Source organism: Ischnura elegans, chromosome 3, assembly GCF_921293095.1.
Source record: "Ischnura elegans chromosome 3, ioIscEleg1.1, whole genome shotgun sequence".
Taxonomy (NCBI): domain Eukaryota; kingdom Metazoa; phylum Arthropoda; class Insecta; order Odonata; family Coenagrionidae; genus Ischnura; species Ischnura elegans.
In genome coordinates, this window is record NC_060248.1 from 118,211,703 (window position 1) to 118,234,636 (window position 22,934).

The following is a 22,934-nucleotide window of genomic DNA, read 5'->3' on the forward strand; positions in this document are numbered from 1 at the left end:
TTAAAATCCTCACGAACGGATTCCTAAACATGAAAATTATAGTACATAACTTATCAGAAATAATTGCAAATTGGACGATTTACATTGATGCTTGAAATGATATTTTTTTCTTGAATAGATCCACTCCAGCCAATCCATAACGTATATTTTCCAAACCATGGATGTAAACCAAGGCCCCTATATACTGGTTACTAATGTTCCACAGGTTCGTATTGAAATCGGCAGAGGGCGCTGTTGTCTCAATCTTCCGACACCAAATAGTTCCTCTTTTGAACGAGAGGCAGCGCGAGGGTGCCCAGGGTTTCCAGTTGTAGGAAAATTAACATGGCGAAGATAGGCAAAACGTTGACTTGTGGTGTTTTTTTCCATTTTTTCAGTGGTAAGGAGGCCTTCTGGAGGTTTCATTTTTTGACAGTACGATACTGAGTGTTGTGGCTAGAAAGTGGTGCTATTAGCTCAGAAAAGTCAGCGATGGTTCAGGAGTAGTGACTTGAAACAAATCCCGTGCCCTCGCTCGTAGTGGGATCCCGTTTACTTACCTGTGAACACCATGGCTTACGACAAGGGATCGTTTTTGTGCGTGGTTTTAAGTCAGTATATAATGCTAAGAAGAAATAAAATTCCAAACTGGGCATTATAAACTCCCATTTGTGGAAGGCGGCGGTAAGTACACTGAATGTTTACATGTTGCATTTTTGAATAAGTTGTTTCTTGTGCATGGTACCTAAGTTATGATAACGGTGAAGGCCGGAAGTCTCACTAATCTTAGCAATTAAGTTTAATAACAATGCAAATGTTTCAACTGCGTGTCCATATTACAGCATTTGTCGAAAATGAAACTCCTATCCCGCTCAACATTTTTAGTCGACCTTATTTCAAGATGGCAGAATGTGGTGGACACGTTAATTTTAATTTTGTAAGTAATGTGTGCCGCCTACTGTCCATCGCATGGCACAGTGAGTATTCGCATCTAAAGTTGATATTTTTTAAACATTGTTTTGCTCTATCGGAAGTAGAATCAAACTCTTGAAAAGTTATTTTTAAGTTTTTTTTATCTGGAATGGACCTGATGTTTTGGTTTGGGTTTCTTGTTTATATACATTACTAGCTGAGAAGCCCTTTGATTTTGAGCAGCTCGGAGATGAGTTAGAGAATTTGCGTAATTCTTTGTGCATTGAAGTTGCCCGTTGTGCGTGAAAATGCTATTGTTTATTTCTCTTCGTCACAAGGTTCATAAGTTTTGTTCATGGTAGCAGAGAGGAGTACTCCTCGATCGTATCCTACTACACACCGCAAATAAGTGTATTTTTTCTCTATCTTGGCCTCTATTTTTAACGTATATTAGTGCCTTGCAGGGTTAATAGTCTTGAAGAATTTAAATGCATTGCAATTTAAACGACCGATAAATATTCTTTTACGTTATTTTAGCTCGATCGGATACAAACCACATTTATATGATGATTTTTGTATGACAGACACAGACAAACATTAACTTTTTATGTAGGATTCATAGATAAAGCGTAACAGGTATCTCACAATGTCGCGCACAAGAATTTCCTTTGGTTGATTTTGCGTTTAATGTAATTAACTTCATTTTTGCTCTACCATTTCGAAGTGTTCTACGTTCTACTATGATATGATATTTTGGGAACTACAATTAATTATAATCAATGACCGGAACCAATGACTATTTTACTCGGGAGCTTTTAAAGACCAGATGCGTGAATTAACAAATTGAAATAGTTATTTAATAAATGCCTTGCAATAAATTTTGTGGAAATAATTGGATGTCGAGGTTTATCAATTTGATCTGCTGCTACAATTGCTGAGATTTATCGATTCGGTTCAGTGCAAATTATCTGGATAATCAAGAGAAATTGGCCATCTTTCCCTGCCAAGTCATAAATGGCCTACTAACTAGCCAGTTGCTGACAAGCCTTGCACATCCTGCATGTTTCATGAACAATTTCTGTCTAGCCGTGCTACTATTTGAAAATACATGAATGCATTTTGATGTTGGATCTGTAAGTGGCTTTGAGAACTAATTATTCTTTATTTTTCCCCAGGATTAACTGATGTATAAAACCAGTGAAGCATGAAACTTTGTGAATGTAATTTAATGTGAAGTAATTTTGGGAGATGAAACCTAATAATACTGTCTGGAGGAGTCGAACATTTAGATACAAAGAATGATGTAGACCCTCAGATCCAAATATACTGTATGTCCTCAAGAGAAATGCAGCCGCCTTCCAGCAATGTGAGTAAATTTGAAAATATGTAAATATATATTGATGGCTGATCTGAGCTTGCTCTTTTGAACGTTTGTGTCCCGATTTACTCAGAAAAGTAATATGAAAATTTTGCTCTCATATTTATGAATATCACTATTATTGTTTATTAATTTAAGTAAGGCGACATGAGCCAAAGTTTTATTTTATGGATAATTTTTACAACTTCAATGTCCAACATCTGTGGGAGGTTTACCTAGGTAGTTTAGATCATTAAGCATAACATAAATGTTGGTATATGTACTACCAAGCTTGGGTGATCAATCACCTATTAGGTATGTATCAACAATGTGTAAGCACACCTTACATCTCGCCATCTTTATTGTTCATCACTCTTACACCGGAACTCTCATTCCCAACTTCTGAGCATGCCATCATGGTGGCAAACCTTAGGACTCAACATCCCTTTTCTCCTTTAAGAGACATTCTTACCCTTACATAAACGTAAAGTCTTGAACAAAAACAAATGCAAATCCTGACACTTACTACACCAATTCACTTATAAACCAAAATTACATTCTTCATTCCAGATAAATCAAAAGTCTTTTTACAAGCTTGGCATTTGTTAAATAATCAGTGCATGTTAAATACTGAGTGTTCAGTAAATAAATAATAAATAAATAAATAAATACTAGTTATTCAGTGATCTACATTTTATAATACTGCAAAGAACTAGATTTATTACATTCTCTCATTGACCTCATCTCTCCTGGAGAGTCTCCTGTTTTCCTGTAATTGTTTCCTGCCATCACATGATTAGGTTGCAAATTCTTTCCTCCATCTACAGTTGAGGACCTCAAATCCGGAAAGCTTGGGACCAAAGGGTTTCTGGATTTCTGGTCTTCATGGTATGTTTTGTTAATTAATTAATTTATAAATGTGTTCAGGCTCTTGTGCTTGATATTTGAGATCCCTAAGTGCCCAGGTTGTTAGTGTATGTTTACAGAGTGTGCTAACTTCCCACTCGTACCAGAACAAGGCTCAGAGGCCGGTGCCACGAGGTGTCTAGTCGAAACCCTATGCAGAAGAATTTTCAAACATTCCAGATTTCTGTTTTTTTTTTGGGTTTCTGGATTCCGTATTTTTGGTCCTCAACTGTACTATATCCTCCCTTGGTGTTAGCTCATTGTAGTTCTCTTCCTTATTCCCATTCTCTTGTTCCCTCTGAAGATATGGTTTAGCATGAGAAGTATTCCTTCTATGAGGTTTCCCTTGATTATCATAATATCAACTCCGAATTTCCATTAGATTCTATAACGGTCACAGGATCTTGTCTAAAGGGAGTGGATAGTTTGTTTTCCCAAGCTTGTTTCATTAACACCACATCCCCTGGTTCCACAAGACTAGGCTTTGCAAGACAGTTTAAATGAGCACACAATTTACCATCATCTTTCAACATTAACTCCCTGTCTCTAATTATTACAGCTAATATCAGGTTCACCTGCATACATAACTGTAAATCTGGAATTTTTTTAACCAAATCTTGCATCCTAAAAACAACGCTGCTGGTGGGCAACCTGTTACCAAGTGGGGAGTGGCTCAATATGAGGATAGGTATATCAGAAGTTCCTCTATCCAACTTATCTTTGATGCACCAGCAATCCTTAATCTTTTCATAATGTTCCTGTTTTGGCATTCTACTGCTCCATTTGCCTGGGGCCAATATGGTGTAGAAAAATGATGGATAATATTTAAATCTTTCAGAAACCTCTGAAATCCTGCATCTTTAAATGGTGGTCCATTATCTGATGAAATAGATTTTAGCAAACCATACCGTGCAAACAAGCCTTTAGGCAAATAAGGACTGTGCAAATCTAACACTATCAACAAATTGCCACCTGATGGTTAGGGGCCAAGGAAATACAAACTTACAATGGTTGACATGGCAATTCAGATCGTACTATTGGTTCTAGTGGGTCACTCCTAGCCACTAACTGACATTCATGGCAGGATCTACACCACTGTTCAACATCTTTTTGCATACTTTTCCTCCAAACCTTGGTTCTTAAAATTTTCTTCATACTAACAACCTCCATATGACCTTTGTGAACTACGACTTGACTTACACTCCTGGAGAACTTTTGGTAATATGTACTATTCTTGCCCCTCTAATTAGCAATTAATTAATTTCACCCAATGGGGAAGTTGCATGAAATTTTTTTCATCGAAATAATACATGGTACTTATAGCAATTTTTACCAGGAATCCATTTTCACCAATCAAACTTCTCGTAAACCATTGATTTTATCATGAAATTCATTTACCTTACCTTACCTATGTGGCCACTCAAACCTCAGGAGGTTTTTGGCCTCACCAACAACATGTCGCCATCTATCTCTATCCGCCATCCATTCTGCATCTGCTCTCATCTTCCCTAAGTCCCTTTTCACTTGGTCCTGCCATCTAAGTCGGGGTCGCCCAAGCGGACGTTTTCCTCGGGGTTGATTTTCAGATACCATTCTTAGCATGGACTCATCTTTTCTCCTCTTTACATGCCCGGCCCATCTTAATCTCCTGCTTTTTATTTGCGCTATTATATCCGGATCTGTATATAATTCTCTGAGCTCTTTGTTGGTTCTGATCCTCCATACTTCATCTTCATTAATAGGACCATATATTGTTCTGAGGATCTTATTTTCAAAAACTATCAATTTCCTCTCCTGGTTTTTTGTTAAAGTCCAGGTTTCGGATCCGTAGAGTATTACTGGTTGTATTATTGTCTTGTACAGTTTTGATTTAGTTTTTCTTGACAGAAGTTTACATTTTAGCAATGATTTAAGAGCCCAATAACAGTTGTTCCCGAGAAGTAACCTTGCATTTATCTCTACCTCCTCTTTATTTTCCTGTTCTATGGTTACTCCTAAGTATTTAAAGTTTGTTGTCCTTTCAAAGGTATAATTTTGGACTTTTAACATACTAACAACCTCCATATGAAATTCATTTAAAACATTGAAATCCTACTGCAAACGCGAAGTTAGCTCTGATTGTTGGTGACGTCATTTCTCCCTACGGCGTTTTCGTTTTGCATGTACGGCCGCAGAAGCTACAATGAAGCACTCGTTGAGTAAGTTAATATTTCGACATATTTTTTAACCGTGTTTTCTCTCAGACATTTTATGACGGTATTTAGTCACGTTAAGCATATTTTATCCATTTTCTGTACTCGTATAAAAAAAATATATCGAACATATGCGAAATGGAAGACGGTTTCGTGAAAAGACTGTTGCGATAATCTCCCAAAGGTGGATTCCTTAATGATGGCATTATATTTTAAAAGTAACTTTTTGGCTGCAGAAATTAAAGAAGTGAAGACTTCGCGGTAATTTTTTCTCGTTTATTTTGCCTTTACTGGACCAGCTTTTACGAATACAGAAGTAGCTACTCGGCCTCCGTTGAAAATTTCTGCATTAAATATTGATGCATCTAGTTAGTGCAAATATAGTTTATATGGCACGAGTTATGATTTTTTTGCTTTCAGTATGATATCGGATATTTGATTCAGTATGTTGTGAAATACTTTCTGTGCACAGATTTAAGGTAATGTTTGTGTACACATTATGCACATCATACTATGTACAGTTTTAAGGTGTGTTCTGTATGCATACTGTCTGAAGTGTGTACATGTTTTGACAGGTTATGTGCTTTTGGAGCCACTTTTATAATGGCTGTTTAACGATTAGCATAAGATAATAAACCTTTAATGTTAGCTATGAAACTTCTATTAGATGACTACAAAATAATTATTAGCTATTTAGTAAACTAATGACAAAATTCAATCATTTATGTTAAATAGTATTAGGTGTGCAACTAATCTCTCGATGTTTTTTAAATGAAAATTTTAACTTTATTTTTTTTAAATGGTTATAAATGTGTGCATTGGTTATAAATGCATTCAAAGTATTTTCTGACGCTTCCTACAAAATTTCCCCATCATTGAGGCAGAGCCTGAATATCGTTATGGTAGAAGTGATTCTCTTTTAAAGTTATCCTCTAATCCTACTTTTGTGCACCAACTGGTTATCAATGCAGGAATGAAGGACAAGCAACTTGTATTCTCTGACCTTTCTTACTACTCTCTCCACATGGATCCTAAAGCTTTCTATTTGCTTAGTTAGAATAACTTCATCTTTAGAGCTCTTAACATTCTTTGAAACTCTTGGTGGTATAATTAACTCTCAAATTTTACCACTGAATGAGTGAGCAGTTAGTTTGAACGCGCGATCTACTTTTACCCCACAGCCTTTTGGAATTTGCTCAAGAAATCCAGTCTATGCGAATGACACTATCTATTGCCCGGTCACCATAACCCCTCGAAATGAAATTTTCTAAAGAATAATCAAATGATTTATTTATTTTTTGATAGAGTTTAGATAGAAATATTTGAGCTATAAACAATTCATTAATTTTATAACAATGTAAAAAATATTCCTTTTGAAATAATTGCGTTTGAAAAACACTATTTCTATTTTTCTTTACTATCAGCGGTATAATGCACTGATTACTGTAAAAAACGGATTTAGAGTTTCCTTCGCAATTCACTTTTTTACTTTATGCCTCTCGTAGCATAATAAAGTAAGCGTAATTTGATGTTTTAATCGCAGTAACAATACTGATCCATACAAGACAAAATGTCACCCACTGTAGTGGATACTCATCTATTTTTTTATGCTCCAATTCAGGTTAAAATTTGCCAAATTGGGTTACCTGGCTTTTCAATGTCTATTTCTAAACAATCAATAGTTGACTCTACATGTGAAGGCGAGCAGGAAAGGGTGCAAAACTAAGCAATATCTTTTTTTTGTCAACCATAAAAACCAGATTTTTCAACAGACTAGCCATCGGAATAATGGAAGCAGAAAAATATCGTGCCGCTGTCGAGGGCGAGACATTGAGATATTCTTAGCTAAAATATTGAAGGATTCGTTGTGTCTAATTTTTCTTAACATAACAACAACAGGTAACCCAGTCTTTCCTGACAGCAAATTGACAATAAAATAATTTTCACAGTCTACTCTTAAATACAATGCTGCCTTTTTTCCAAGAAAAACACAGTATACTGAAGGTTTTTTTTCTGGACACCAACAGTTTTTGATTCTGGTTTTAATTGGCAGGACTTTTCCTGAACTCGGCTTTCCATCACTTCCTCAGGTTGTATTTCCTCCTATGGCACTAAGTCAGTTGATTGGAGGAGGTCGTGATTATATACAATCGAGCTCTTACAAATTCTACACTCCTAGGTAGCAAATATGGTGTCGAGGGAGTTCAGTTGGAATTCTATGCATGTGAATCAATTGATTTAGGAGAGAGGGAGGGTAGCCTACTGGATGTACCCTTTAAGTAGTCTTATCCTGATTAATCATTGATAAATTAAAAAATACAATAATTATAAGACATCGGGTATTACGAGGGCCGTCAACCTACAATAACTCAGCAAAAACAGCATGCAAGCGACAGGCGGGTACTGCGCAAACAGGGCAACTGCACTTCCTCCGCACCACACGCTCAAGTCATTTCTCAGCATAATTCTGTTATAATTACTGAAGGTAAAGTGATCTTCACGAACAAATCCCGTCGTTTTCGTCGACAGATCGTTCTTCCTCTTCATCGCCTTAACACACTTCTTTCTTCTCGCTTTATTACTCGACATAAGGACGAATATTTTATTAGAATTTCGTGATGTTTTTGAACACATAGGCACCAAGCAATATTTATTATTCAAGGTTATAAACAGCACTTCCCGTAGGTAAACATACCGTCTTACTGGCGTACGTATACCGCAACAATCTCCTAACTCCACGCCTCGGACGTTAGCAACTCTGTTTGGGGAGAAATGACGTCACTCCTCTTGGACACACTACTTTCGCTCGCTCCCCCCACTACTCCACTTTGACCTTTAATATCTCGAAAACTACTGCTAGTATTGAAATTTCCCCCGGTATATATTATTTCCTAGAGGTTTACTACATTTTGACTGAGTTTTCAAAAAATGTGAAAATTCCCCATTCATGTTGGATAAGCTCATAAAATCTTAACTCTTTAGGCCAATTGTCACTATGAAGACAATTTTTTATCACTTTTTATTCACTGTCCTGCTCAGAAGCCTTTTGAATTTATTGTTAAGCCATTCGGAATTGATGCCTCTACCAAGCACATCACTATCCACAGTTCATAGTAAAGTAACCATCAAAGTTCATAAATGTGAGTGTATACACTCTGAATATACAGTAATAGGGCACCACAGTTATTTAAAGCCGATGTCCAAGGGTCAAATTTGCATCAAAATTTGATACAACTGACGTTCACCCTATCACACGGTCAAATTTTTTTAGCTCATGCTATGAATTTTACATTTTGACTTTTAAGAGTTCATGGATGACTATTTAATTATTTATAAAATCATTAAGAAATCATTACTTTAAATGCCAAATTTGTGAACTAATTTTGTTTATTGATCATTATCAAATTGTAAGCCTGAATATTTATTTTTTTCCTATTCTTATTCAGTTTATTCAATAATTTACTCTCACTCACATTACTAATATTTGTGTTCTTTGTGACTTAATATGTTTTAAATGCCTTGGTCTAATTTCTTAAATTTTGGACATTTTTTATTTTAAATTTCTTATCATGGTTTTGTTATTAGCCCTTATACTTGTACTAATCCTTTTTTATTATTTGTTCTATCAGCTAATATGATGTCTGTGAAACTCCTTGAAGGCTGTTCCTTAAGATAATTCATCGGTGGACTTCAATATTCAAGACCTTTGGTGGCTGTTTCCTACTAGAATTCAAATGAAGAACTTACAGTCAGCTTTTATTTAATCCGTTTTCAGGAGAATAATTGATGCTTTTTGTGGCTGTCTGTTTCATGACATTATACAGAGATGTTGTTTGACGAATTGATGTGGAAATTTACTTCCTTTTGATAGAATGTACATATACCTGAAAATGTTTGCTTATCAATTTTTCTCGGAAATAAGTGTTGGTAAGCTTCAAAAGGTGTTTTTTTTCTTGATATAAATAATCCTAGTGATTATTTTCAAAAGATAAGAGAGAACTTTTTACTTTCTCAGATTTTTGTAAAACTTTGATAACTTTGGATGTATGTCAACTGCATCTGATAAAGTGATCCTGACCCTCAAATCCAAAAAAACACTGCCAAGATTCGAGGAACTGCTTTAACATGGAGTAAGTACGTAACAAATTCCATGATTTGACTATAGTCTCACATCCTTCCATATCTGTCTCCTATCATTTCATGGTCTCCGGTTTTAACTCAAGATTTCATTTTCAGATCGTCAACTTTGTTGTGAAACCACTGCGGAGAACTGAATGAAATTGGTTCGCCTTCATTTGGGATTTGGAAGCGTTGAGTTGTATGGGAAAATATGGATATGTGTTTAAGTATGCTGGGACTAGCCAGGGTCATAACTTTTAAGGAATCTCCCGAATGATTTTTCCTTTGAGTTTTTTTGCACAATTTCATCTGTGTAGACTGCATGCCTTACCTGAATAATTCATCCAATAAGCTGAATAATTCATGGAATTGGAATTAGCCATCTTACTGCAAAGTTAGTTCATTTATTCAAATTTATGGTTGCATATTACCTGTTATTATTGTTTTGGCCTTCTCTGCTAACTTATGTTTCCATTTCTGGAGCATAATATTCTACATTATAACCTGTGAACCCGAAACTTTGTGGATATGATTTGATGTAAAGGGATGTACTGGTAAAGTAATAGCCATTGCTATCTGTATTTACTTCTTATGGAGCAGCGACCATTCAGATCTTTAGATCCATAATGCTTCATGCAAGATCCAACTTTCTGCCTTGAGATACAAAGTTGACACATCTGTCACGATGATACTGATTTAATGGATGTTATCAGGTCTACGGCAGTGATAACAATAAGCCTGTGCTATTATTTCTACATTTTTTCTTATTGGAAGGATTTCATTCATGAATGTTTGCAAATTTTGCTATTGAAACTTAGACCATATAAGAACTAGACCCGCCATTCCCCACCCCTACCCATGTCTCGCCGTGTGGCCAACATCTCCCCTCCGCTCCCTTCCTTCCCCGCCCACTTTTAAAGGGGCGTGACGTAACGGTTGGGACGCTCATCGTCGTAGCGCATGGCAACGAATGGGGATACACTGTATCACTGCGGTATTTTGACCATTTTCTTCACGATTTTTCAATTAAAAGTACTAATATATATTGCGTTATGTACGAGAAGTATTCTCTCAGCCATGGTTGGATTGGTGAACTTACAATTAATAAACAGTGGCCTTTTTCGGCATTGGCAGCGACGAAAAAATATTGTGGCAGTAAAATGAAGACAATGCCCTTTGTAAACTTCCGCAGATTTTTTTCTTATCTCGTTAGCGATCTAGCATCATTCGGAACATCGTTATGAAAACATGAAATCTTGCACAAAAGTTGTAAACGGGGGAATTTTAGAGAGGAAAAGGGTCATGGTGTAAAGAATTTGCCGGTCGTCCACGAAGTAACGCGGCAACGCCTTCGCATATAGTAATTTTTAAACGGTCGATTATGCGATGCAAATTGAACTGCGCGCTAGTGCTATTAAAAAGTGATGTCAACAAATCAGCATTCTTATGATTTAGGTAAGTAATTTAGTTATTTCATAAATGCATATTTTTTTACTTAGCAGACAGCTCTCGTGTTATTTATATTTTGCGATGGTGGAAAAAGGTCTAGCGCCGGCTTTGCAAGTGACACCTACGATATAAGTTCGCTACGGAAATTTCTGGGAATAAATAATACCTATTAACATATTTATAATTAGAAAGAAAGAGAGGATTGGATTAAAATAATTTTAAAAATAAATTTGCTATAAAACAATCAATTATATGTAATTCATTGAATAACTTATTAAATATTTTCATGTAATGTTGTACGTAAATTCGTAGATATGTACTTACAGAGTTTTCAATTAAATTTTTTTAAACAATTTACGACATAATTTAATTTTTTATATTCTTGTCACAATACATAAGAAAAGAGGATGCGGATTCAAAAAAAGTGAATCTCATTTTATTAAAAAATCCAGAAGCGATTACTCTGTCAAATGTGTGAAATATAACGGATAATTTTCTATTTTTCACGGCAGTATGATATTTCGAAGCACTTGGAGACGCAAGAGCATAAAAGATATTTAAATACTGCTGCATCTTCCTCCAAAATACAGAAATTTTTAGTAAAAACAATTTATGGAGACGAAGAAAACAAACTAGCATTAGCAGAAGGATGTCTTTCCATTCTATTTTTCATAGTCTTTCCTTCAGATGTAAGGCCTGTACATCACAATTTATCAAATCGGTTTTGCAGCGCACATATTTATGTCATAACGCCGTTCAAACAGCTGTGTTTTGTTGCCCGCAGATGTGGAAAATATTGTCTTTAAAATATATTTTTATTTCTAAATTACACTGTGCGTCTTCAAATGCTGAAAGAATTTTGTGAAACTGCGGAAGTCGCATGTATAAGAAAATACTTGGTTACTGTAAAACGCGCTAGTTACCTCTTTCGTCAGCTGTAGATAGAATTTTTAAATTATACCACACTATGAATTCCTACTATCTATATCAGGTTCAATATCCTAAAATTGTAGAAGAGAGTTTTGAAAAGAATCCTCAAATTTAGCTAGAGTTTAAAAACAATCAATCACCTCTTTTTCAAAATGCTATTGAAGTTATTGAAGATGATAAAATTTTGGTAATCGAAGTAGCGAATGAAGTTAAAAATATCTGAGTCAAAAGCGGTCAGAAAGTAATTTTTTTCCATTATCCATCGATAAGAGCATAAGTGAGCTCGAAGTGGGTGCAATAAATCATGCAGATATCATGAATCACGTTAAACATTTCTATCGTAACTGCAAAGATTATTTAGAAGAGTGGACGCTATATTAAAATTATATTGAACATTTTCATTGGATTACATTAAAAGATAAACTTAATTGGAATGATGTTCTAAAATCATTCGATCATTGTGCATAAAATTTTCCATATAATAATATTTCCAAAAACGATCTTTTTAATGAGGTATCATTATTTAAAAAAATATATTGGTTAAAAAAGGGTAAAATCTTGGGCTTCAGCACAATTCTTGATAGAGTACAAATGGTTATAAATATTTCATCATTTGAAACAAAGCATATTCCATACAATATTGCCCTAAAATTAAGAAATATTCTTTGCCCTTACCACAAGCAATTGCTGCGACTGAACTCGTTTTTTCTACTGTAAATGAAGTGTGTGCATCAGAAAAGCAATTCAATGTGTGAAATATAACTAAACAAATTCGTGTGAAAAATTTCACGACCTTTTCCGCAAAAGAAATGAAGAAAAAAATCACTCAAATATAAGAAATATACCAAAGAAAAAATTATACGAAACTTAAGTTTTAATGCATCATATTTGCTATTCTTTTTGCCACCCTTATGACCTTTACGATGACCTAACTGGGTCAACGGTTGAATTTTCGTAAATGAAAGTGTTATTTTCGGGTTTCTCGGGTTCGAAAACCTGAGAATTGACATCTTGGTCAATGAAATGTAGACTTTTTTCTATCTCGATTTTTTTTAGATTAAAACCACATAAGGCAAATTAAAATTTTTGGTTTGGACCCACATTGTGAGGTCAAAAGGTCAAAATTGTAAAATTTTGCTTACACTCAACAAAACTTAGGACCTTTCCCCATAAGTGTGCCAATTTTCATGAATATTGCTCGATGCAAAGTTACTAAAATTACGGGTTAAAAATGACACACGACCGTTGGGACAGTCTTAATATTCATTTTCTAGGAATGTCACCGTTAGGTTAATCTACTAGTAATAAGTAATATTTCTAAAATAATTTTGCCTTTTTATGGACCCCTCCCTTCATCCTTTGTGAGATATCGTGGGATTTTGCCTACTTTCTAATCTCACGTAGGATTTTTCAAAATACGTATTTTCAGTGTAAATACGTTAATCTAGGCTTCATTGTGTTGGGTTTATAAATAAAACGATTTGTTTAATTATTTTTATTGAAGATTACCGAGATCGCAATAAACTGGTTTTTGCGGAAAAAATTACGTGATACTTGCCAGGACCCTTTCTTTTTACTTAGAGGGGGTGAAGCCATGGTCTAGGGGGAGGAAAGCCATGGTCTAGGGGGGGAAGCCATGATCTAGGAGGGGGGGCAAGCCAAGTTGTGACATTTTAGCATGGAAAAGATGAATGAAACCAACATTATAAGAAAATTATAACAGCGCTTTATTAGTTTATGAGATTATTTCCTTGAAAAAATAGTTTTATTTCAGTTACTTATCTTATACTAATACATATCATTTTTCGTTGGTTTGAAGAAAATTTGTTGAATACTTTCGTTTCAATTCAGTACTGATTTTGCTTAAAGACTTTTGCGATTTTTGCTTCTAGGGGGACAGCTGCTCCCCCTGCCCTTCGCTGGGTACGCCCATGTTTACATATGACATTCTTAATCAATTTATTTAATGCGATCGCTTCTCGCTTTATCTTGATTTATTTAGCTTTTTGCGCACAATCAAGGCTATAAAATGCCTTAGTTCATCGTAAAAATATATTTATTAAGTGTATAATCATTTTGCGTGCCCAATATTGTCACTTTTCAGCGACTTTGCAGCGGATGAGCGTTAAAATATCTCAAGCGCGCATACAGAATATCGTCTGCGGTCCCAACCGTGACGTCACGCGCCCTCATCCCACTCACTTCCCCGCCGTGCGATGTTGGCCACAGCGTTCCGCCCGAACGGCAGGTCTACTTACTTAAATGGTCTAAGTATTGAAACATAATGCATTAAGTAATTAATACTCTTAAATACGAAATTTGTGAAATAATTTTAATGCCTTTGCCATTATCTTATACCTCCTATTTGTAATTCATCCTTTTCTTTATCTTTCTTTTTTCAGGTTTAACGGTGATCCCAAACCTGGTATGGCTACTGTTATTTAAGTTTATTCAATATTTTTCTCTCTTTGGTAAAATTTATATGTATTCCCTTGAGTTTTGGGTTATGCGATAAGTATGGTAATAGTTATCGAGGTTCTGAAATTTGTTGGTTTATTTTTATTCATGTTGGCATATTTAATTTTTCATTACTTTTCATTGTTATGTTGTTTACCTTTCTAATTCACTTCTTCCTTCACACTGATATTTTTTCTCAGATTATATGATGGCCTTGGAACTCCTTGAAAGCTTCTCTTGAAATTCATTCGAGGATAATTCAGTGGTGAGATTCAATTTTCAAGACCTAAGGTGGCTGGTTTCTGCTGGAATTCTAATGAAGAAGTTATGTCAAACTTCGTTGATTTCATTTTCATGCAATAATTTATGTTTTTGATTTCTATCTCCGGTGTGTTATTGTAGATTCATGTAGTTTGAAGTATAATTGAAAATATTTACTTCATCAAGATGGATTGTTCAGCTGAAAATGTTTCCCTACCAATTTTCTTTGAAATAAATGTTTTTATTATTGGAAATATTAATTTTATCTCTCCTGATATAAATTTAGTAATAGTTTTAGGGGATAAAGGAAGACTAGTGCTGTTTAGTTAGATTTTCAATGTAGCTGTTGAGCGTGTGGAGCCTACTAGTATGGCTACAATATGCTTTTTGTGACTACAAACTGTATAACTGCCAGTGAATGAGGCAAAAGTCGTCCTCGCCTTGACATGTTTTGGAATTGTCGCCGGGTTTGTTCCAGGTCTTAATGTAGGAAAATACTGAGAGTTGGTGCAACCCTTATGGAGATAAAAATTTACTCTTACTTCAGTTTCAATAGGTCTTATTTACCAGCCGATATTTAAAAAATATTGATTTACAGCACATAGCGCGTTTTCATAGTTAAATTATTCAGTCTATCTGATCGTTCTTCCAATAAACCGTCCACGTTATACTTTCTCGTCCCAATATGCTTTCGAACCGCCGCCGATAGCGCAGGTAGTTCCATATTTACCCTAGTGGCGGCGCAGGTAGTTTCATATTTCCCCTAGTGGTAGCGCCACCGCGCCAAGAGTTTCTCTGGAGGGGTGGTAGCGTCCGTCGAGGCAACAAGATAGAGCCGGAGATTAGTAACCAGTATATAGGGGCCTTGATGTAAACACTGAGAAATTATTGATAAACAAATAATTTCGCAATTGCGAACGGTTAAATAACGCAACTCACTTTTTTACACAACGCCGTGCATTGCCTCCAGGTGGCGTATATGCTGGTGAAGCGTCCGTTTTGGCGGTATTCGGTGAGAGTGGTTTTCGGCGCGTGGCCAAGTACTGGATATTGTCTTTGAAATCGTTAAAACCTGCGAGGTAACTTTATATTTTGCTCTGGTTGTAATTTGAGTAATCTTAAGTGACTTATCCCTATTTTTCATTTACAGATGATTTGTTCTGTATGTGTTGAGAGTATTTGTCATTGACCATTAATATGTACTACTGTCGTTTTACATTCGCAGGTTAGCGGGTTTGGCGGTAATTCGGGTTATTTATCCATTGATAACCCAAATTTCCGCGGAATCAAGTGGGAGTAACTTGCAAAGGCGGTGAATTGCCGGTTCAGTGTTTGATTGGAATTCGTGGATACCACAATCATTGAACATGGGGGATAAGGATGGTGAAACTTTCGACGATGCAGTGGAGGAGAGGGTAATTAACGAAGAGTACAAGATATGGAAGAAAAATACTCCATTTTTGTATGATCTTGTTATGACCCATGCGCTGGAATGGCCTTCCCTGACTGCCCAGTGGCTTCCTGATGTTACGCGACCAGAAGGAAAGGATTACTCTATTCATAGGCTGATCTTGGGGACCCATACTTCGGATGAACAAAATCATCTCCTGATTGCCAGTGTTCAGCTCCCAAATGAAGACGCCCAGTTTGATGCATCACATTATGACAACGAGAAAGGAGAATTTGGGGGTTTTGGTTCAGTGAGTGGGAAAATTGACATCGAAATAAAGATAAATCATGAAGGGGAAGTAAATAGAGCTCGCTACATGCCACAGAACCCATGTGTGATTGCCACCAAAACTCCATCTAGCGATGTATTGGTGTTCGATTACACGAAGCACCCTTCGAAACCTGATTTGAGTGGTGAATGCCGTCCAGATTTACGGCTTAGGGGCCACCAGAAAGAAGGCTACGGTCTGTCCTGGAATCCAAATCTGAATGGATATCTTTTAAGTGCATCTGATGATCACACCATTTGTCTGTGGGATATAAATGCCGCTCCCAAGGAACCTGGTATCATTGACGCCAAGACCATTTTCACTGGGCACACAGCTGTAGTTGAAGATGTTGCTTGGCATCTACTCCATGAATCTCTCTTCGGATCTGTGGCAGACGACCAGAAGTTGATGATCTGGGACACCCGCTGTAATACTATCAGCAAACCATCCCACACTGTGGACGCACATACGGCCGAAGTAAATTGTTTGTCGTTCAATCCATTCTCAGAGTTCATACTGGCAACCGGTAGTGCTGACAAGACCGTTGCCTTGTGGGATTTGAGGAATCTTAAACTCAAACTGCACTCGTTCGAGTCGCATAAGGATGAAATCTTCCAGGTTCAGTGGTCCCCCCATAATGAAACCATCATTGCCTCCAGTGGAACCGACAGACGTCTTCACGTTTGGGATCTCAGTAAGATTGGTGAAGAGCAAAGCGGAGAGGATGCTGAAGATGGACCTCCCGAATTATTGTTCATCCATGGTGGCCATACTGCTAAGATATCTGACTTTTCGTGGAACCCCAACGAACCATGGGTGATCTGTTCAGTTTCTGAGGACAATATTATGCAGGTTTGGCAAATGGCGGAAAATATTTATAATGATGAAGAAGTTGACACCCCAGCTTCAGAATTGGAGCCACCTCCTTAAGTTAGTGTGCTCATTCCATTTCCCGACTTTTATATATTTCCCTGGTGAATCAGACTTAACGCTCCATGGATGTATTAAGTATTATCAAACATTGAAGTGCGTATTTTAAGGAGTAAAATACATAACCATTTAAGTGCTGAAGCTAATTGTAATATGCATGTAGATCTTTGATAACTCACTAGATTGAGAAAAGTGGTATCCGATCCCGTATTTTACTTCTTTCGTTTACTGTATAGGCGTATATCATCAGGTTTTATTTTATTGAATTTTTCTTTATTGTATTTCTTGGGCTAGCTTCGAATAAAGTGATGCAATAACTTGAAATTGTATTGGTAGTTGTGTGTTTTCCTGCCTGTCCATTTTATCCATTCGATTATCCAGTCTTTAACAAAATCAATTTGTTTTTTAATGCTCATATATTATTTTTGTATGTCCTTTTGGTACTTAAGGGTTGAGCTGGCAAGGGGACAGTAGTCAGCTGGTGTTGAGTTCCGAAACTTCCTAACCTTACTACTAGAAAGAACTATTTTCTCAGGATTTCTTTGGAAGGCAAGTATATGGGAGCTGACCATCCGTGGTGTATTGAAACCTGTGGAGGAGAGTGTAAACTTAAGATTCATGGTGAGTGTCTGAATTTTAGGGTTATTTCTTTTTTTGCTGAGTGGTCATGGTCACTGTTGTGTTTACAAAATTCAAAGTCTGTTATTGCAGACTGTCATGTTAGAAGATTCCTGTTAATTGAGTGCTTGAGATATAATGAATTTCACTTCCATCACTTTTGAATATTAACAATCAAAAGAACTTGTAAATGCTAACCCTTGGTTACTCCTAACGAGACTGATAGGCTCATAAATTGAATTGTTTGAGTGTTGAGTGTTTTTACTTCTTCCTCATAGCAGAATGTATTTTTTTTGTTAAGGGGTGGTGCTTCCTGAAGTGGAGATATCACTTGATGCCTTGCTTATAGGCTCTTGTGGAACACCTGATGTTGTACATCCTAAGTAATGGAAGTTTATAGCCTTAGCCACTCTTTATGATTATTATTTCTGCTTCTCTAATTATCTGTGTTACTTACTTGACAGGTGGTATCATGAATACAGTGGACAAATGGAGTTTCTGAGTCCAGAGAAATGATCTCCCTGTGGGGTATGTATGTCCGTTTAATGACAATGCTATTTATTTGTATGATTCAGTCCACAGGCAGATCAAGAGATCCCCCCCTCCCTAGACCCTTAAAAATTATTTTTAATCATCATAGTCATCACAGGTTAACAATCCTAGGATTGGTTTGACGCAGCTCTCCACTCAGTTCTATCAGCTAATCTTTTCACACCTACGTATTTCTTCTCTTTCACATCCTTCTTTACTTGTTCCATATATTTTGTTCGAGGTCTTCCTTTTCCTTTCTTGCCTACCACTTGTCCCTCGATGATTGTCTTTATCAGGCCATCATGTCTCAAGATGTGGCCTATAAGGTTGATCCGTCTTCTTGTTAAGGTTTTCATGAGGCTTCTCCTCTCTCCTTCTCTTCTTAGGTCTTCTTCGTTACTAACTCGGTCGATCCATTTGATCTTCATCATTCTTCTGTAGCACCGCATTTCGAAGGCCTCTATCCTTGCTTTCTCCGCTTCGGTCATTGTCCATGCCTCACTTCCGTAAAAAGGGTCCCATTATCATTGTGTTTGTTTTGTATTACAAGGTATCCTTGTGCTCCCCCCAGAACAAATTCCTGGATATGGCCTTGCTTGGCTTGTGTCCCCCTCCCCCCCAGAAAGAAATCCTGGATCTGCCCCTGACTCAGTTCTGTGATTGTGGTAGTGTTTGTAGTTTTTTATCACAATTACCGTATTCCTCCGATTATAGTCCCCCTCCTAATTTTGAGGCTTGAGTTTCGGGAAAAAATCAAAACAATGGGTTTGAATATAGTCCCCCCTTAACTTTTATCATGGGCATTTTTGGAAAAAAAGGGGGGACTATATTCAGACATATGTATACGGTATTTGCATGTTGTTTGATATGTGTTAAGAATCCTTGTTTAAGTCTCTTGTTGTGTGTACTAACTGACTGAAAGGGATCTTTTAAATTTAAGGTTTTTGTTGAAACTCTTTTGGGTCAGGATTGAATTTTCTATGAAATAGTTGCTGTCTCAATGCTTGCTCTAAATCATCTTATCTTGGTTTGCTATTTACTGTTACTCTCAATGAATGCTATTAAGTCCTCTGAAGTCTTGATTTTATGTCACTACATTCATTAATGCTCACTTAGTGCTTCAACCTTAAGCTTTTTGAAATCTAAAGAAAGAGAAAACTGGCAAGTGAGGAAATAACACCAAAAAATGAGATAGTATTTCATATGGCATTGCTCATCCTAGAATTGGCCACAGTTGTCAATTTATGTCATGATTTCGGGTTAACTTAAACTTGAATGTTTAATTTACTGTTCTTCCAGATTGTGTTTGCATGCATATTTGTTTAAAGGCCTGGTTACACGGTACATTAAAACTTACAAGTTAATGTACGTTTGCATGAACGGTTTTGGTGGGACAGAACATGTACGAATGGATGAACCAAATTAGAACAGGTTCTATTTTTCGTTCATGCATTCGCACAAGTTGGGTGGTTACACGGTGCATTTTCGTGTTCATTCACACGTTCATACATTTAGACATTGACCTGTACGTGTTAATGTATCGTGTTACCAGGCCTTAATACATTTTCTGCAATATCATCATTAGTTCTTATGCTTCCATTCATTATATCCATGTTTCAGAATTAATTTTCCAAATTTTGTGCATTTGACGGTAAGCCTTCATGGAAAACTTAAGTTCCTTCTTAATGCCATGGAGGAGAGGACCAAACTGGTGTCCTATTCCTTTCTACTGTTCTTTTGTTGTAGAAGAACTTAAATTATCTTGGCCTGTTACAAGTTTGTATTCCCTAGCCAGGTACTAAGGGTTTATTTCATATTTACATTGACATCTTACTTTTATTGGCTTAATATCATGTGAATTTCTATCTTAGTGATCTTTTTCCTTCTTTAAGTCTAAGCCAATAGGTGTGATTCTTTAAAGCGGGAGAGCCAAAGATAGATCCTAATGGGATTTTCGTCTAATTTTTAGCTAACATAAGTTTTGTATTGTTACAATATGTCTTTCAACCACTCCATTAGATTGTGAATTTTTTGATGCTGAGGTAGCTCGTGCAAAGTTCCAGTCTATTGCATATTTTATTTTTCTATGCTATAAATCTTTGTTCCTGGATCAGACAACATTAGGTATTATGTCTAGTTATTCAGGGATTCAGAAATCCTATGCCATTTCTTTCGTGCCTTGGGTTTCTATATAAATTACAGCAGTTAAGAGTGGTTGAATTCTTAGAGTCTCCTGATTGGTCACCAGTTAGGTTAGATTTTTGGGAGATGGTCCCATATGTTGCTGATGTTGTGTCAGTAGTCTGTTGATCGTGTTGTCGTGCACGTCTTGCTGTCGGATCTGAATAGATTCTGTGATCCCAGTATCCATGTTGTCGGCACAGGAGCTTCATTTCTTGCTCCATATGTAGCATATGATGAATTGTTTCCTCACTTCTGTGTTTGTATTTTCGGGTGTAATTAGGTTCTTCTTTTTGTGGAAAGCTCTCCTCCTCAGCTCTATTATTATATTATATTGGCTATTTCTTTCTTGCTTTGTCCATCATTGGTAATTGGTTTCCTAGGTTACAAACCTCTTTCACGTCTTCAAGCTTTTTTTTTTCCTAGTTAAACCTTCATTGTCTGTGCGGTCCCAAAAGGAAGGACCTAATGTTTTCGGTTGTGGCCTTGCGGTCCTATTAGGGACCACTGAGACACACTTCGTTTTAAATCGGCTTATGATAATGAGTCCTGTCGCTGGGATAGTGTAAATATTTTTTTAGGCTCCTGGAATGGCACTCGCTAAGATCAGAAAATGGGTTACACTTGCCATTTGACTTAAAGCCATCCTTTAAAGGTTAAGGTATGTCCTAGCCTCCTCTCTTTTGCTGAATACTAACATCTTCATCTTCTTTTTGTTGATTTGATTTTTGCTGATATTTGGCCATTGTTGTCTCCATACTTAAGAAATTCTTCTTCAAATTCATCTCTGTCTTGGCTATGACTGCTATGTCGTCAGCAAATGAGAGCATGCTTATTTTTTCTGCATGGATAAAAAAGTAGTATGCTGCAATTGGTTTTGTTTAAATGTTTACTGTATTATTTATAAAAATGTATTTCATTCATTAAATTCATTTCATTCATACAGGGAAATCCCAAGGGGAATTCCTGAAAAATTGTATTTCAGAATTACGGCCATTGCCCAATTCATATTTGCTGAAGTCTTATTTAAATCATTGTCTTGGCTGTGACTTCTATGTTGTGGGCAAATTGCAGTGTAGTAATGCTTCATTGGTGGGTATTGACACCCAAAGCCTTCTCTTTGATTTCATTCACAACTTTCTCAATGTTGACATTAAAAATTACGGGGGACAGAGTACACCCTTGCATGGGTGTACCCAGGATCAAAACCATAGGGGGGGGGCAAGCTATGGTTGTTCAAGTTGTAATATTTAAGTGTGGAAAAGATGAATGAAGCCAGCATTTTAAGAAAACTATAACAGCGCTTTATTTGTTTTTAAAATTATTTCCAATCCAGTCCCGATTTTCCATAAGTACTTAATCGAGTTTTGCTTCTAGGGTGGGGGGGGGGCAGCTTCCCCCTCATGCCTCCCGCTGGGTAAGCCCATTCACCCTTGTCTCACTCCTTTTCCTATTCTTGCTTTGGCACAGTTGGGCCCACATTTTATAAGAACTATTTGGATTTTATATTAACCGCACAATTCTACGACCATTGCGCCATCATTGTGTGATCTTTCTACTTCACTTTCTTCTTGAATTACTTTGGAGCTTAGTTTCCTACGGTTGTATTACTCCAGGTATTCTTTCCGTCGCTTCACTTAATCTTCGTTTTCTATCAAAGTATTTTGATGCTTGTCCCTTTCAATATTACATCTTGAACTCTGCTCCTAGTGACTGTTCCTCTCTATTCTATAGGCCGCATCCACTTTCCCTTTAACGGGGTTAATTTGTACATCCTTGAATAAGTTCATCATTCACACTCATCTAGCTTTCCTAATTTTGCAAAAAATCTTTTTCCTTATACTCTTGCAGTGGGTCTACCCTTCCTCACTTTTCACATTTTTATACTTTCTCCATTCTTCAATGGGGTCTTGGACTTCATCCATGATCCATGGATTTTTCTTTAAAAATATTATTCTTCCTAGAACTTCTTTGGTGGCCTCATGAAGCCAAATTTTGATATTTTTCCAGTTATTCACCACTGATTTCTCAGTCTGATTTTATCCCATCATGCTTTCCAATATTTCTGGCAATGCATGATGATTTTTGGCTCCTTTAATGTCTGTAATTGCCATAAAATCTTCACTGATTTCCTTAGTTTCTTGAATTACAGATGGGTTTTCATCATTATCAGATTATTATCACTGTTGATATCTGTCCCTGGGTAGCTTTCAGTCCTTATTTGGTTCTTAAACCTCTGATTCACTAAAATGTCAAGTAGTTGAAATCTTTTGTATCCTGGCATTTTCCATTTATATCTACTTTGCATGTGACTTGTAACTTTATTGACAACCACTAGCTTGTGTTTTTTGTAGAATTCCAGGAGCCTTTCCTTTTGATATACAGATCCATATT

At 36.5% G+C, this 22,934-nt stretch overlaps 1 protein-coding gene and 1 long non-coding RNA gene across 2 annotated transcripts; both read left to right on the forward strand.

The window, feature by feature from the left end:
- The first annotated feature begins 308 nt into the window (after nt 1-308).
- LOC124156435 lies at nt 309-10,083 on the forward strand. Its single transcript, XR_006864319.1, has 6 exons — nt 309-663; nt 822-956; nt 2,067-2,257; nt 8,976-9,273; nt 9,362-9,476; nt 9,583-10,083. It is a non-coding gene; the product is annotated as an uncharacterized LOC124156435 (long non-coding RNA).
- A 5,439-nt stretch (nt 10,084-15,522) lies between these two features.
- Nucleotides 15,523-17,534, forward strand: LOC124156436 (chromatin assembly factor 1 p55 subunit). The gene is made up of 2 exons (XM_046530989.1): nt 15,523-15,641; nt 15,788-17,534. Exon 2 carries the CDS (start codon nt 15,930-15,932, stop codon nt 17,208-17,210), a length of 1,281 nt encoding a protein of 426 aa, XP_046386945.1. The 5' UTR covers nt 15,523-15,641; nt 15,788-15,929; the 3' UTR covers nt 17,211-17,534.
- The last annotated feature ends 5,400 nt before the right edge of the window (nt 17,535-22,934 follow it).